This window comes from Hypanus sabinus, chromosome 24 (genome assembly GCF_030144855.1).
Source record: "Hypanus sabinus isolate sHypSab1 chromosome 24, sHypSab1.hap1, whole genome shotgun sequence".
Taxonomy (NCBI): Eukaryota; Metazoa; Chordata; class Chondrichthyes; order Myliobatiformes; family Dasyatidae; genus Hypanus; species Hypanus sabinus.
This window is the reverse complement of record NC_082729.1, coordinates 17,224,718-17,239,401: the sequence shown is the minus strand read 5'-3', so window position 1 is coordinate 17,239,401 and position 14,684 is coordinate 17,224,718. Positions and strand designations below refer to the sequence as shown.

The following is a 14,684-nucleotide window of genomic DNA, read 5'->3' as shown; positions in this document are numbered from 1 at the left end:
CGTCCTGTTTCTTGCTCCGCAGAGAGCACCAGACTTACCACATTTTCGAGGAATAATATGTTCCGTTCCTTGAAGTGTAATTTATGATTTGCAGTGAGCATATTTCTGCTTCGCAGCTTTCTTCCCTTGGCAATTCACCCCATAACTTGAAGGCTCCGCTGGGAGTTGAACCCAGGATCTCCTGTTTACTAGACAGGCGCTTTGACCAGTTAAGCCACGGAACCCTCACACTAAAAGGCAACTGTAATGACGATAGTTAATTTGCATTAACTGTTCTTCATCGACTAGCGAGGGAATTGTTTCGGATTCAAACTGTAAAGACGACGTAAATCAAAGTAGACCCTACTGAGAAAATCACCCCTATATAGTCTGCCTGCGTAATAAATGTTCACCCCATCTCAAGTACATTATTTATTCCTTTCTACCTATACCTGCTACACACCTACTTCTTCGTAACTATGTCCTCTATGTCTGGAACACCGAGATCCCCTAAACCTGATAGCCTCCTGTTTTATTCTGCCAGGGGCATACAAATTTATTACTCCCGAAGTTTCGCTTTTAAGGCCTCCTATGAAAAACCTCCATTTGTCAGAAAGCAACCTCTACCAATCCTTTCTGATGCCATCAATTTGGCCTTTCTCCAATTTATGATTTCAATCCAAGGACCAGACCTATCCTTCTCTATAATTATCCTGAAACAAATGGAAATATTATCACTAGATCCGGAGTGCTCCCTTACACATATTCCGGTCACATGCCATGTCTTTCTCTAAAAGGAGACCTGGTGGGACCTCTGGATATTGATAAAGGAAAACACTAAGCAAACTCTAACACGTGTAGCCATTTTAGTGTATGGAAATCCAGTCAGTATCCAGTCATCAGTATGGCAATAATGGAGAAGTCATTAGGCCAAAAGGTATTTCAAAGTTCAAAGTAAAATTTATTATCGGTGCATGTCACCAAATACATCCAACAGTGAGGTTATTTTTCCTGCGGGTATACTCAGCAATCTATAGAACAGTAACTGTAAACAGGATCAATGAACAAAAAGCTGTGAAAACGCAAATATAAATAAATAGCAATAAATCACGAGATCATGAAATAACAAGAAAAAGAATCCCTAAAGAGATATCATTGGTTGTGGGAACACTAGTTACAGAATGAGCATAGTTAGCCTGTTTTGTGCAAGAGACAGCTGATTGAGGGGAAGCAACTGTTCTTGAACCTAGTGAAGGAGAACAAGGCTCTGCTAATGCAGAGTGTCCGGTAAATTAGAAAACTGTGGCAGAGCAGCGCATTCAGGAAGAAATAGGCATCTCACATGCAGAGACTCTGCAGAAAGTGCAGAAGACTGTGCTTTGTATAGCTATTAATATCCAGGATACAGATGGATTACAGTCAGGTGTGTAAAGTGCATGATCTGCCAACAAAGAATTGGTTGATTGCTGATGAACAAAAATTTCTCACTTTCAAAGCAGAAGTAGTGACTTGTACAGCACAGACTAAAAGTAGGACATAAAAAAAGTAAAATTATATTGAAAATTACAAACCTCTGCAGATCAAAGACTTGGAGGGATAAATAATATTCAGACTCCAAAGATGTGTTAATGATCACATTTCTTGCTAATGGTCAGAGAAGTGGTCGCATGTTTGTCTTCTGTTCTTTCATTGTTTACTCCCGCCCTTTTAGGCTTACAAAGTAATGCTACAAGTTTGTTTGCTAATAATCAGGGAATTTTAATGCTCCTCCTGCTAAACAGAGTCATAGTGTCATAAATGTGAATTGGACGGTGGTGGAAGACTTTCTTGAAGAAAAGTATTTGGTGTGTTTTCCTGATACTGTAGGTATCGGTACAGTATCTCACATTGGTTAGCCAACTGTCAATAATCATTACTAAATGAGGAACAACCGTGCGATCTGAAGCGACGCAGAAATGTTGCAGCAGGATGCCTGGTTCATGGAGGGATCTGAAAACGTCATTCCATTCAGATGAATTAATTGGGGTTTCATGAGGAAAATGGAAATCCCCGCAACCATAAGCAAGAGACACATTGGTTGTTCTACAAAATCTATTTTAATCACGGTGGAATTTGCAAGGAATCCAGAATTCTGCTGTCAATGTCAGGATGTGGCACTGTGCTCCCGCGGACGTTACGCAGAAAACCGCTCACGGGATCTTCTCCGGAACCACACTGCTGCTGCAGAAGAACGGCATCGCGCTGCCGTCGATAGGAGGCGAAGCCCATGCGATGCGTTTATGTTTATGATCAGACTGAGAAATTCTGCTTCGTCACCTACAATTCTTGCCCTCCAGTTGACTGTGAAACGTTGTTGAGGAAGCTGCGATATAACAAAATGTTGTTACGTACCCCCGGGTATCTTGTACCTGTCATATGACCACGATGTAATTGAGGATGTACTGGACAAGAGGTAATGGTCTTCTGATGGTGGAGTGACGTCATTTTCCGGCCAGTGAGAGGTCATGTGGCAGTTTTTCAACAGGGTTGTAAAGGAGAACACCTCCCTGTGTTGGGGAGCAGCAGTCCGTGGTTGAATTGGCCAGAGACTCCCGTTTCGCTGCGTATTCTATGTTATGACGTAGTTTTATTTTAAACTGGCGTTTTACTTTCTGCCTTATGTCAAAGGTTATTGCTGGCAGTTTTGTCAGTTAACAATACTGCCAGTTAAAGTGCAGTCCGAGAGTGAAGATTCATCAAAGTTGGGGAAGCTGAAAGATCTAGGAAAGTTGATGTCGCGTGTGAGCAGAAAGAGTTGGATGCAGAGTTTCGCCAGGGAGAGGTCAGTGCCTTTAGGCCGTTTTATTTCCTTCAATGGTAAATACCTCAGCAAAGCATACTTCGGCTGGGATCAGCAGTAACGTCACAAAAGAGGATTTATTTCAAGGGAAGTCTTTCCTTTAGTTGACTGTAAATCATTTTGGACTTTTTGCAATACTACTTTAAAGAACTGAGTTCGCATTTCTTGCTTTAAGAAATGTTCTAGATGCCGTATGGCAGCTGACTTCCGGTTAAGAGTCGGTTCTTTACTTTGGGATTTTTTTTAGCAGTGTTGAATAAATGTTTTATTTATCATTTAAAAAAAAACCTGTCTCAAATCTATTTATTGTTGCTGGATTGTTGCTAGTGTTCCCTCTTCCTGAGTGAAACGAGGGCAGACGAAAGATTGTTTTCCATAAATTGCAGTTTGCTCTTCAGTATGTTTATCTTTCTGCACTAAAGGATGTAACTGTGCCCTCCGTGGTGCAAAGGCAAGCGTGTTGAACTTCTGCTGATTAAGTAATAAGTTAAAAACAGTTTTTGCTTCCAGAGACGGTATTTTCTCCACAATGACAAATACGGTTGGAATTCGAGTGGCTGATCTCGTGTGATGGAAGAGAATCGAACAATTTAAGTCATGGTTTGAAGTAATCGAGTCATTCACAAAACATGTCAATCAGAAGATCCCATTTCTTTCAGGTCGTTGTCATCCACTGAATTAATTAGGCAAAATGCCGAGGAGATAGAGTCCTCCACTGTTCATAAGGTGGGAAATAAATGATTAATGAAAAAGAAAACGATAAATTAACAAGATTGGTGAAAATGACGAGTTGGGCAGACAACTGATCAGCTATGACGTGATTGAATGACAGAACTGTGCAGTCTTCTTCCTGCTGATTTGTTTTGTATTTCCCGTGGTTCAGGAAACAACCTGGAATTTGTCACCTCACAAGCACACAAGTGTCCAAATGACCTGGTACCTAGTCCCCGCAGAAGCACTGTTTGAAGATTGTAATCTTCATCACTTTTTAATTTAAAAAATTGGACCGTGCAGATGGGACAGTGTCTGGTGCGGTGTAATTGCAAGTCAATGCTATTTAGTCCTAAAACAACTTCACAAAATCTGTTTCCACTCATATTGGAGGTTTGTGTTTGTATTTTCGAACAGCTTTAAATATCCCAGAAAGGGCCAAATATAGATTTCAAGAACTGTTGTCAACGTGAGTGTTTTAATTTGAAACGTCAGGGCGCGGGGCTGGGATTGGGTCATGTGAATGAAAACCTTGCAACATTTTGGCGTACACGTGCAAAGTTCGCTGAATGAGACAACAGTGGTCGTTATGGGTTGATTTTACTTTTCGCATTGGCTAGAAATGTGAATATTTATCCCTACTGTTCCATGAATATACAGAGAATACTGACAGTGACATCTGGAAAAGCATTGACTGGCACTCGGCAATTTGAAGAGGCAACTCTGTACCAGTGTTCCCTCTGGAATGCTTTGGGTTGGAAAAAATGGAACATGCACGGAACCTCAAACATAGTATGTGGGAAAATATTTCTAATTATTATACCGATGATACGTTTTGAAGATTAAGGTCAACAACAAATCACGTCACTGTGTAACAGTTAAAAAACATGGTAGTGTGGCCGAGCGGTATAAGGCGCTGGATTAAGGCTCCAGTCTCCAAGGAGGCGCGGGTTCGAATCCCACCGCTGCCATTGTGGAGTAGGTACACGTATTTTTTCTTTTCTGCCGGGGTTTCAGTTGTGATATTAAAGTGAAACCCGAAACGTTTTGCAGAGCAAAATATAAGAATCACAAATAATCATGACTACGTTCCTGGATAATACTACAGTATATTGGTGTCATGGCCATCTATATTATTGTGTGACTGCTGTACACTCTAGATCAGGCAGGGCATCGTGTGGATGGGTGGGATTCGTGAGCTCTATTTAACGAAAGTAGTGGGTGAAATCAATATGTATTTGACTTCATTTCAGTGACAGCGTCTGTCCAGTTTCTTGAAATAGGCGGCGAACTTTTTCCGAATTCGATAGGAAAGACGTATGAAACTCAGTGTGATATTCCTCAGTAAGACCAGGCAATTTAGTAAAGCTGACCAACAATGTAAAAACACTACAGCAACAATATCTATATATGACTCGGTCGTCCTGTTTCTTGCTCCGCAGAGAACACCAGACTTGCCACATTTTCGAGGAATAATATGTTCCGTTCCTTGAAGTGTTATTTATGATTTGCAGCGAGCATGTTTCTGCTTCGTAGAACAACAATTCACCCCATAACTTAAAAGGCTCCGCTGGGAGTTGAACCTGTTTACTAGACAGGCGCTTTGACCAGTTAAGCCACGGAACCCTCACACTAAAAGGCAACTGTAATGATGATAGTTAAGACATCCATTTGTCAGAAAGCAACCTCTCCCAATCGTTCCTGACGCCATCAATATTGGCCTTTCTCCAATTTATGACTTCAACCCAAGGACCATACCTATCCTTCTCTATAATTATCCTGAATCAAATGGAATTATTATCACTAGATCCAAAGTGCTCCCTTACCCATATTCCGGTCACATCTCCTGCCTTGCTCTAACAGGAGATTCTGGTGGGACCTCTATATATCGATAAAGGAAAACACTCCCTCCCTCTCTGTCACATCTAAAACATTGGAAACCTAGAATACTGAGCTACCAGTCATGCAGCTCCTGCAACAAATGAGATTGTCCCTGCTGCAATCAATGTCATAATTCTACATGCTCATCCATTCTCTGAACTCTTCCATCTTACTGCAATGCTTCTTGCATTGAAACAGACACAACTCAGAACATTATTACCACCATGCTGACCTTTCGATTTATGTCATTGTATGCTCAATGAACATCATTGTTTCCCACAACTACTACTAATTGCCCTGTACCTCTAGTTCCCATCCCTCTGCAAATTAATTTCAACAAGACAGGTGTGAAGTGATGCATGTGAGAAGGTCAAAGCAGGACATACAATGAATCAGCCCTTCACTAACGCTGTGATTTTAGTCTCTGAGGGAGATGTGAATATACCCTTCAGGAGGGTGAATCCATGAAAAGCAGTCATCTCAGAGGGGTACCTGGCTGAGTTCTAAAGACCTGTCCAATCAAGTGGATGGACTGTTTACTTATATCTTTAACCACTTGCTTTGGCATTCTGAGGTACCAACCTTCCTCAGGCAGTCTTCAATTATACCAAAGAACGTGGCTTCAATGACTATTATTCAAAAGCACTTACATCCACTATGATGAAATACTTTGAAAATCTGGCCATGAAACATATCAACTTCTCCCTGTGAAGCAGCTTGGACCTGCTCCAATTTGCTTTCCATCACAACAGGTCAACAGCAGATGCTACTTTCATTGGCTCTTTACTCAATCCTGGAACATCTGAACACTGAAGATAGATACATATGCCAGGATGCTTTTCATCAACTGCAGATCAACATTCATTACTATCATGCCCTCAAAACTAATCAATAACCTTCAAGACCTAGGGCTCAATATCTTCTTGTGCAATTGTTTACTTGATTTCCTGACTCGCAGAATGTAGTCAGTTCTGATTGGCAACAACATGTCCTCCACAATCTCCATCATCACAGGTGCACCATAAAGCTGAGTGCTTAGCTCCCCTACTCTCTTCATACTTGTGACAGTAAGGCTACACCCAGCTCCAATGCTGTATTTAAGTTTGTTGAACACTCTTGTTGATTCAATCAAAGGTAGTGACGAATCAGCTTATAAGAGGGAGATTGAAAATTTGGCTGGTATGCCTTTACTTACTTAGAAGTTTGCGAAGATTGGCATAACATCTAAAACTGTCATTATCTGCTATACTGTAAATGTATAGTGGAGAGTATATTGACTGGTTGTTTCATGGCCTGGTATGGAAACACCAACGCTCTTGTACTAACCTATGACCCTTGTCCTGACATTGCTTGTATTAAAATAGTCACAGCTCAACCTATCCTATTGTCTGCAATTTTGCCCTCTCAACTACTTATCCTTATTCCCAATCTATGTACAAGCTACATATGCCTGTATACAAACTGTCCCAGCCTCTGACCTATCACATTGGTTCTCAGTCCCTTGACAAACTAGTTGAAACATTCTCCAACAGCTCTAACAAATCTACCCAAAGGATGTTGGTCCCATTCAAATTCAAGTACAACCAGTCCTTTTTGTATGGGTCATACCTTTCAAAGAAGAGATCCCCAAGTTTGGCACCTCAGCTGCATATATGCGGAATTGTTCTGTCTCTACCATCACTGATGCATGGTGTAGGCACTAATCCAGAGATTACTACTCTTGACTTCCTGCTTTACAACTTCCTACTTAGCTCCTTATATTCTCTGTTCAGGACCTTCTCCCCTTTCCCACCTATGTTGTTGGCACCAGTATGTACCACAACCTCTGGCTACTCACCCTCCCCGTTCAGAACACTGTACATCTAATCTGATTCATCTGATCCTGGCTTGTGGAAGGCAACATACTATCTGAGAGTCCTTTTTATGATTACAGAATCTCCAGTCTGCTTACCTAACTATGGAATCCCTTATCACCACTGCTCTCCTCCTCTCCCCCTTCCCTTCTGAGCTACAGAGCCAAACACATTGCCAGAGCCTTGGTTGCTGTGGCTTTCCCCTGGTAGGTTCTCGTCCCACCCTCGCTTCTCTGCAGTTTAGAAACTGTAACCAATGTTAACCTGTTGCTGAGGGGAATGGCTATATGGCTACACTACACTACACTATCTGTCTATTCACTTTTCTTGACTGACAGTCACTAAGATACCTTCCTCTTGCAACAATATGGATTACAAATAGTAGTGCACCCCGCAGCATTGTGTACATCACTAGGCACAGGTCTTCACTCACAGTCTGTCACGGCTTGCAGAAGGATCTGGAAGAGATGAAAAAAAATCTGCTGAAAAATGGCAACTGGAATTTAATGCAGACACTAAAGACATAGGACATAACAAGTCTGTGTACTTAAAGTACAGTGAATGGATTGTCTTAGATCATAGGTCCGTAAGATGTATCGGTAGAAGTAACCCATTCAGCTCATAAATTCTGCTCTGCCTTTCTATCATGGCTGATTTATTATACATCTCAACTCCATTCTCCTGCCTTATCCCTTCTACCATTGACACCCTTATCAATCAGAAACCTATCAACCTCAGCTTTAAAAATACCCAGTGACTTTACCTCCATGGCCATCTGTTGCAATGATTTCCACAGGTTCATCACTCACTGTCTGAATAAATTCCTCCTCACCATTGCTCTAAGTGGGTGCTCTGCTCTTCTGAGGCTGTGCTTTTGATTCTAGACACCTGAGCAATACATGCAAAATGCTGGAGGAACTCAGCAGACCAGGCAGCATGTATGGAAGAGAGTTTATCTAGTCCTTAAAATATTCGATGGAATTGAAACAGATCCTCATTTTTTTTCCAAAATCCAATGAGTACATCCAAAGCTATCAAATGTTCCTCACACATTAACGCTTTCATTCCCAATATAATTCTAATGAAACTTCTCAGGGCCCTCTCCAATGCCAGCACCTGCATGGAACACGCCAAGCGCAAGACGGTCACTGCCATGGATGTGGTGTATGCTCTGAAACGCCAGGGCCGCACTCTCTATGGCTTCGGCGGTTGAAAAAGTTTCCGTTCTCCTGAACACGACACAAAGGCTCTTTTAAGAGCCACCCTCCACCTCACAGAGAGAGCAGTGGCCCGGATTAGAAATAGATGGCGTTCGGAAAAATTGGCAGTGACGCAAATCTTGTGTTTCTTGGTGGTTTCCTTAACATGCGAGGTGAGTACTCTAAACGTTACAGTACAGGTTGAGGTTTTTTTCTGAATGCAGCGGTGTAGTATTGATGGTTGGTAACGGGGGGGGGGGGAATTTACAGTGATTTGAGGCATTTATAGACAGGCGAACTGCGGGATGATATTGTGGTGGGCTAAGGGTTTGCTCCACTGCTGATCAATGTAAAGTAGTGAGACTAAAATTGATTCCAATTACCTCTCGGGGTGGGTGGGGCGGAAAGGGAGGTGGATTCCCACGTTTTGAACACCCGCAGAAAACTCACTCAGCTCCGAACGCGATTCAGTAAGCCACCGCACATCTAAACCGGCTTGTTTAGAAGATAAATGTAAATAAAGTTATGATAACTTTCGTGTTTCTGCAAAATTAACTTCCTCAACCATTCCCGATGACAGCCAAATGTTCGGATTATTCGAATTGGAAACCGCAGCCAACCATTTCGGACTGCCTGACAATCACAGACATCGGTACCTGGGCAGAGATTATGTTCACCCCACTTCTCCCACCCGCCCGTAGCTGTTCTGGAAAAGACGACGTATATGAAGCCGATCGCACCGCTGGAGCGGTCGGGGCGGACATTCAGCTGAGGACCCAGCTCCGACGTTCCACACTGCACTCACCACCGTTCACCCTGTGAGCTTCGCACCACCAAGGAATTTCAATGCGCCCTGCCTAACAACCAGTACAAAAATCTAAACTGAAACTGAGCCCTTTACCCGGCGCTCATGATATCCACAGAGCAGCCCTTCCGCAGACACTGTGAGTGGCTCTGAAAAGAGCCTTTGGGTCACTGGGTCAGATTCTGTCTCTTCACTTGCTGGCTCCGCCGGTTTTCTTGGGCAACAGCACGGCCTGGATGTTGGGCAGCACCCCGCCCTGAGCGATGGTCACCCCTCCCAGCAGCTTGTTGAGCTCCTCGTCGTTGCGGACGGCCAGCTGCAGATGCCTGGGGATGATGCGGGTCTTTTTGTTGTCCCGGGCCGCGTTGCCGGCCAGCTCAAGGATTTCAGCCGTCAGATACTCGAGCACAGCAGCCAGATAGACCGGGGCTCCGGCACCCACCCGCTCAGCATAGTTACCCTTTCTCAGCAGCCTGTGAACACGACCCACCGGGAACTGCAGTCCTGCCCGGGACGAGCGCGATTTGGCCTTGGACCGAGCTTTGCCGCCAGTTTTTCCTCGTCCACTCATTTTCACAATCTCGGTAATTCTTTCACAGAGAATGAGGAATCGCATCGCGCGCATGCCGCTCTTGTACCTTCTGGGGGAATGCAGCGGAACGCGTATGATTGGTTCAACAAAGTTTAGTCATATTGAAAGAACCAATAATACAATCGGAAAGCTGCCTTATTCACCAATCAAGTAACAACAGCAGAAGCGCGGAAAATAACAGCTTCCCGTCCCAAAACAAGCAGAAACTTGAAACAGCCCGCCAAAAATCCTTTGTTTAAACCTTATCTAAAATCAAATCATTGCAGGTTTCTTTGTCGACTTCGACTCCCCGTTCAACCATTACTGAATTCCGCCACATTTAGTATAAGTGTAGGTATTTTTGTAACAGTGTCTGGCGATTATTTCGCCGATTTCATTCAAAAATCTATTGTCAGCTTCTGCTCGCGTTCACTGCATGAACCGCATCAGGTTCCCAAAGTATTACTCTTTTCAAACCGCGACTGGAGTTTAGCCTGCAGATTTTGCAATGTAAAGGGGTACAAGGGAAGTCAGAGCCAAAACAACAAAGGCAAAGAGAGAGCATATAATGGAGAAAGAAAAACTAGTGGGGTTAGAGAATTGAAATCTTTTAAAAACAACACAAGGAAAATAAAGTCATAACAATGGAGTCCGAAGGTAAACTAAGCAACAACAATAAAGAGGAGACCAAAAGTTTCTTCAGATGTACATATTGGCAAGGGGATGCTGGTGTCCCCCAAGGGTCTGTGTTTGGACTGCTTCTCTTTAAGTTATATGAAACTGAGCTGGATGATGCAATTGAGCCTTTATGCCACGTTTGTGGATGATACAAAGATAGGTGGAAGTACAAGCAGACGATCTGCAGAAGGACAGACAGATTAGGAGAATAGGCAAAGAAGTAGCAGATTCAATAAAGTGTCAGGGAGTGTTTGCTTATGCACATTGGTAGAAGAAATAAAAGCATAGACTATTTCTAAATGGGGAAAAAAATTTGAGATGCAGATGTCCTTGGGAGTCATCGCACAGGATTTCCTGAAGGATAATTTGCAGTTTGAGTCAGTGGTGAGGAAGGCAAATGTAATTTTGGCACTTATTTTAGAGGAGTAGAATATAACAGCAAGAATGCAATGGTGAGGCTTTATAAAGCATCTGCAAGGACTCACTGAGTACAATGAGCAATTGAGGGACCATTATCTAAGAAAAGGTGTGCTGATATTGTAAAGGGTTGAAAGGAGATTCAAAAATAATTCTGTGATTGAAAGGCTTAGCATATAAAGAGCTTTTGATGGTTCTGACCTCTACTTACTGGAATGCAGAAGAATGAGAAAACCACATTTGATATATCATTAGGCCTATATTATAGGCCTTGATAGAGTAGATATGATGAGAAAGTTTCTTATCGTGGAGGAGTTTAAGACTAGTTGCATCCAAGTTTAATTCTCTGAAGGGGCTGCTGCTCAGGTTCTGGTTGTACTTCAACCACGTGCTCCACATACATGGGCACCCAGCGAGGAGGAGCTACTGGTGGGCTTGCTCCTGGACCCCACCAAGATGGTCATTCACAGGTTCAGGTGGCGGAAAGTCTGCCAGGACTGACTGCCTGCCCCTCTTATGAGGACACATTTGTGCCTGGCTCTTGTTGGAGAGTGAGCATGCGGTCAAGATGGGTACAGTGGGGGATTTCCTGGAGCAGTGGGCTCCCTGGAATTGACTGTTTTATAGGTGGTAATATTCATATTTTAATTAATATTTATTCAATGTCTTGTAAATACTGAATGTTTTCACTTTGTGTACTTGTGTAAATTAAACTTTTATAGTTTTGTAAAAAAACAATCAGGGGGACATCTATTTAAAAGGGAGATGAAGGGGAATTCTGTTAGCCAGACAGTGGTGCATCTGTGGAATTGCTTGCCACAGGCAGCCATGAAGGCCAAGTGATTTAAGGCAGACGTTGAAAGATGTTTTTATTAGACAAGGCCTAAAGGGTTACAGGGAGAAGCCAGAAGATTATGACTGAGAGGGAAGTGGAACAGCCATGATGAAAAAGCAGAGAAAGCTCGATAGGCTATATGACCTAATTCTGCTCCTACTGTATATCTGATGGTCTTTTGGCATTTAAACTGGTATGGCCAAGGCAGCAGAACAGACAACAACACACTTAGGCTGTATATCCTCTATACACTGCAAGGTAAGAGGGATTGCAACCATTTCAACAGTACAAGCTGAAAGATCACTGGATATCCTTTTTCTAACTAACACCTGAAATTCTGTGTTAAAGACTGCTGCACCAATGTTATGAGATACTGGGCCTTTAGACCCTTCTGCAAACAATGGAACCATTCAGTCATATTGATGATGCACAGATTGAGACACCTTTACCTCTTCAGTTACACACCAGGCACATGGTGACACTCCTCTCCCAAAGAGTCAAATCTACCCCCAGGGAAAGGAACTAAACACACCTAAAGAGGAATAACGGATAAAGCCACACAAGGAGTCTTGGTCATGTTGGACAGAGCCATGTTCTCTGCCTGATCATTTCCTTCCCACCCAGAAATGCAAATTTTGTGTTCTTGATGATCCCAACAATATTTCAGTATACTGAGCTGGATGATCATCCTCAAGACCATTGAGGTGTAACAAATAATTCATAGCCATCTGCAAACTTCGCAAATAACAATGGCATCAGCATTTCTACCTGCAGAGCAGAAATAGAAGACGTAACAGTATCACAAACGGATGTAAAACCCGTGCTTGGATAACAACCAGCGATTTCAAAAGGGAGGAGGCAGCAGACCCAATGCAACATAGAATAATCTAAGACTGTTCTAATCAATGTATAATACAAAGTACTGTAATCATAGATACCGTATTAGCTCCCCAAGTGTCTCGCGATAAAATTCCCATTCTTTTCTGGTGAGTGCAATAAGCCAATCAGAGAGCCACCTTATTCACCAATAAGAAACCAGCATGAAAAGTGCCGAAAGTAACTGTTAGTTCCCCGGGTGACCTGAAATTTGAGAAGCCAGCCGGAAAAGTTATTTATTGATCCGCAGCACGCAATATGCATTAGTACTTCGAACAAATTCATATTTTTCGGTATCAGCCCAACTTGCCTGTTTGAATGTGTCTGGCCATTTAGCTCCCAGAATCCAATCCAGTTTTTGTATTCGCGGTGAAAATAACGTCAGTCAGTGAGTGATACACTCGCCTCTCTTATTAAACTGCCGTCTAAGGCCAGTTTGCAACCCGTATAAAAAAAGTTGGTTCTGTGAAAGAACTGCGATCACAGCATCTACAGACTACTGTGTCCCCGTTAAACTATCATGGAATCGACTAGAAATAGAACTGGTTATTAAAGGCAAGACAAACAGTAATGGCAACTTCCTGCAAACCTTGCCACAAATAAACCAGTACACGACAGTGATCTGGGACAGGATCACGCTGAGGGAGAGGTTATTTCACAGGGGGAGATAACATTTCTCAGAGAAAAATGGCCTGTAGGTAATACAAAACGGTCAGGGTACAAGTGACAGCCCTTTTCATTGTGGGATTTGTGGCTCTTAAAAGAGCCTTTTAAGATACTTGGTGCCGAGGCCGAATTTAGGCGCGCTCCCCGCGGATGCGGCGGGCCAGCTGGATGTCTTTGGGCATGATGGTGACTCGCTTGGCGTGGATGGCGCACAGGTTGGTGTCCTCAAAGAGCCCCACCAGGTAAGCTTCGCTGGCCTCCTGCAGAGCCATTACGGCCGAGCTCTGGAAGCGCAGGTCGGTCTTGAAGTCCTGAGCAATTTCTCGCACCAGGCGCTGGAAGGGCAGTTTGCGGATGAGCAGCTCGGTGGATTTCTGGTAGCGCCGGATCTCCCTCAGAGCCACAGTGCCGGGCCGGTAGCGATGAGGCTTCTTCACTCCGCCCGTGGCTGGAGCGCTCTTCCGCGCCGCTTTGGTCGCCAGCTGTTTGCGGGGAGCTTTCCCGCCAGTCGATTTCCGCGCTGTTTGCTTGGTACGGGCCATTCTCCTTCAGCAGACTGAATACAGCCCGAAATACCGGATTGGTGTGCTGAGCAGTTTCGAGAACCGGTTTTTAAAGGGTTGATAAAGGGCCGCCCCACTCTCTGATTGCTTGCAAGGCTGATCAGCATTGTGATTGGTTGCTTTACTATTACCAGTTTGAGGCTGACCTCTGGCGGCGCAGGGAGAGGGGATGGGTGATGGTGGGGAATATTACCTCTGACCAAATATGGAAACTGGTGACTGACTCAACCAATCCGACTGCAGTGATTGGATGCCGGTTCAATTTCAAATCGCCCGCCAATTTCAAGAACAAACGAGTTTCTTATAATTAATAGAATCATAAATGATTAAAGTTCACCTTCATTTTAAATCATCATTTCTTCTTCCGTCAATTAGCTGAATCTGAATGTTTATTGAATAGCTTCTCGAGGTGAGCGAATTGAGATCGAATTTAATTTACTGCATTTACTAAATAGTTTTGCGGGAAACAGCTGCAAGAGGTTTTCGAAAGGACCCCAGGAGTCAATACCGAACTGAAATGCCACTCAATATATCTACAAAACATTCATTAAAACCATATGATTAAATTCTTCATTTCTTCCCGCTCCAAGTCGCTGCTGAATGACAAAGCGAGAGGCGGCGGTGCAAAGCAATTTAAAGGCAGCGAGCGGTCGGAGCGGAGACATCCTGCTGTCAGCTCCCGGCCACTCTGTCTCTCTGTGTTTCTCTCTCCTCAAAAACGCCTCATTCCAGGGCCGGATTAACCTAGTAGCAAAAGTAGCATAGGCTACGGGCCCCGCCCGTACTAAGTGTTTGCAAGCTGCATTCTGGT

The 14,684-nt window shown here is 43.5% G+C and overlaps 2 protein-coding genes, 1 long non-coding RNA gene and 2 other non-coding genes across 5 annotated transcripts in view; 1 reads left to right on the top strand and 4 right to left on the bottom strand.

The window, feature by feature from the left end:
- Window positions 1-150: 150 nt before the first annotated feature.
- trnat-agu (transfer RNA threonine (anticodon AGU)) lies at window positions 151-224 on the bottom strand. Its single transcript has one exon. It is a non-coding gene; the product is annotated as a tRNA-Thr (tRNA).
- A 4,194-nt stretch (window positions 225-4,418) lies between these two features.
- trnal-aag (transfer RNA leucine (anticodon AAG)) lies at window positions 4,419-4,500 on the top strand. The gene has a single exon. It is a non-coding gene; the product is annotated as a tRNA-Leu (tRNA).
- Window positions 4,501-7,231: 2,731 nt separating this feature from the next.
- The window catches only part of LOC132380530 (uncharacterized), a 31,078-nt gene continuing 23,625 nt past the window's right edge, over window positions 7,232-14,684 (bottom strand). The window contains exon 5 of the long non-coding RNA XR_009507804.1: window positions 7,232-7,721. This is a non-coding gene — a long non-coding RNA (uncharacterized LOC132380530). The remainder of the gene's footprint in view (window positions 7,722-14,684) is intronic.
- On the bottom strand, window positions 9,438-9,838 carry LOC132380520 (histone H2AX-like). Its single transcript, XM_059949398.1, has one exon. It carries the CDS (start codon window positions 9,836-9,838, stop codon window positions 9,458-9,460), a length of 381 nt encoding a protein of 126 aa, XP_059805381.1. The 3' UTR covers window positions 9,438-9,457.
- On the bottom strand, window positions 13,440-13,898 carry LOC132380519 (histone H3). The gene has a single exon (XM_059949397.1). The coding sequence runs from the start codon at window positions 13,850-13,852 to the stop codon at window positions 13,442-13,444; it is 411 nt and encodes a 136-aa protein (XP_059805380.1). The 5' UTR covers window positions 13,853-13,898; the 3' UTR covers window positions 13,440-13,441.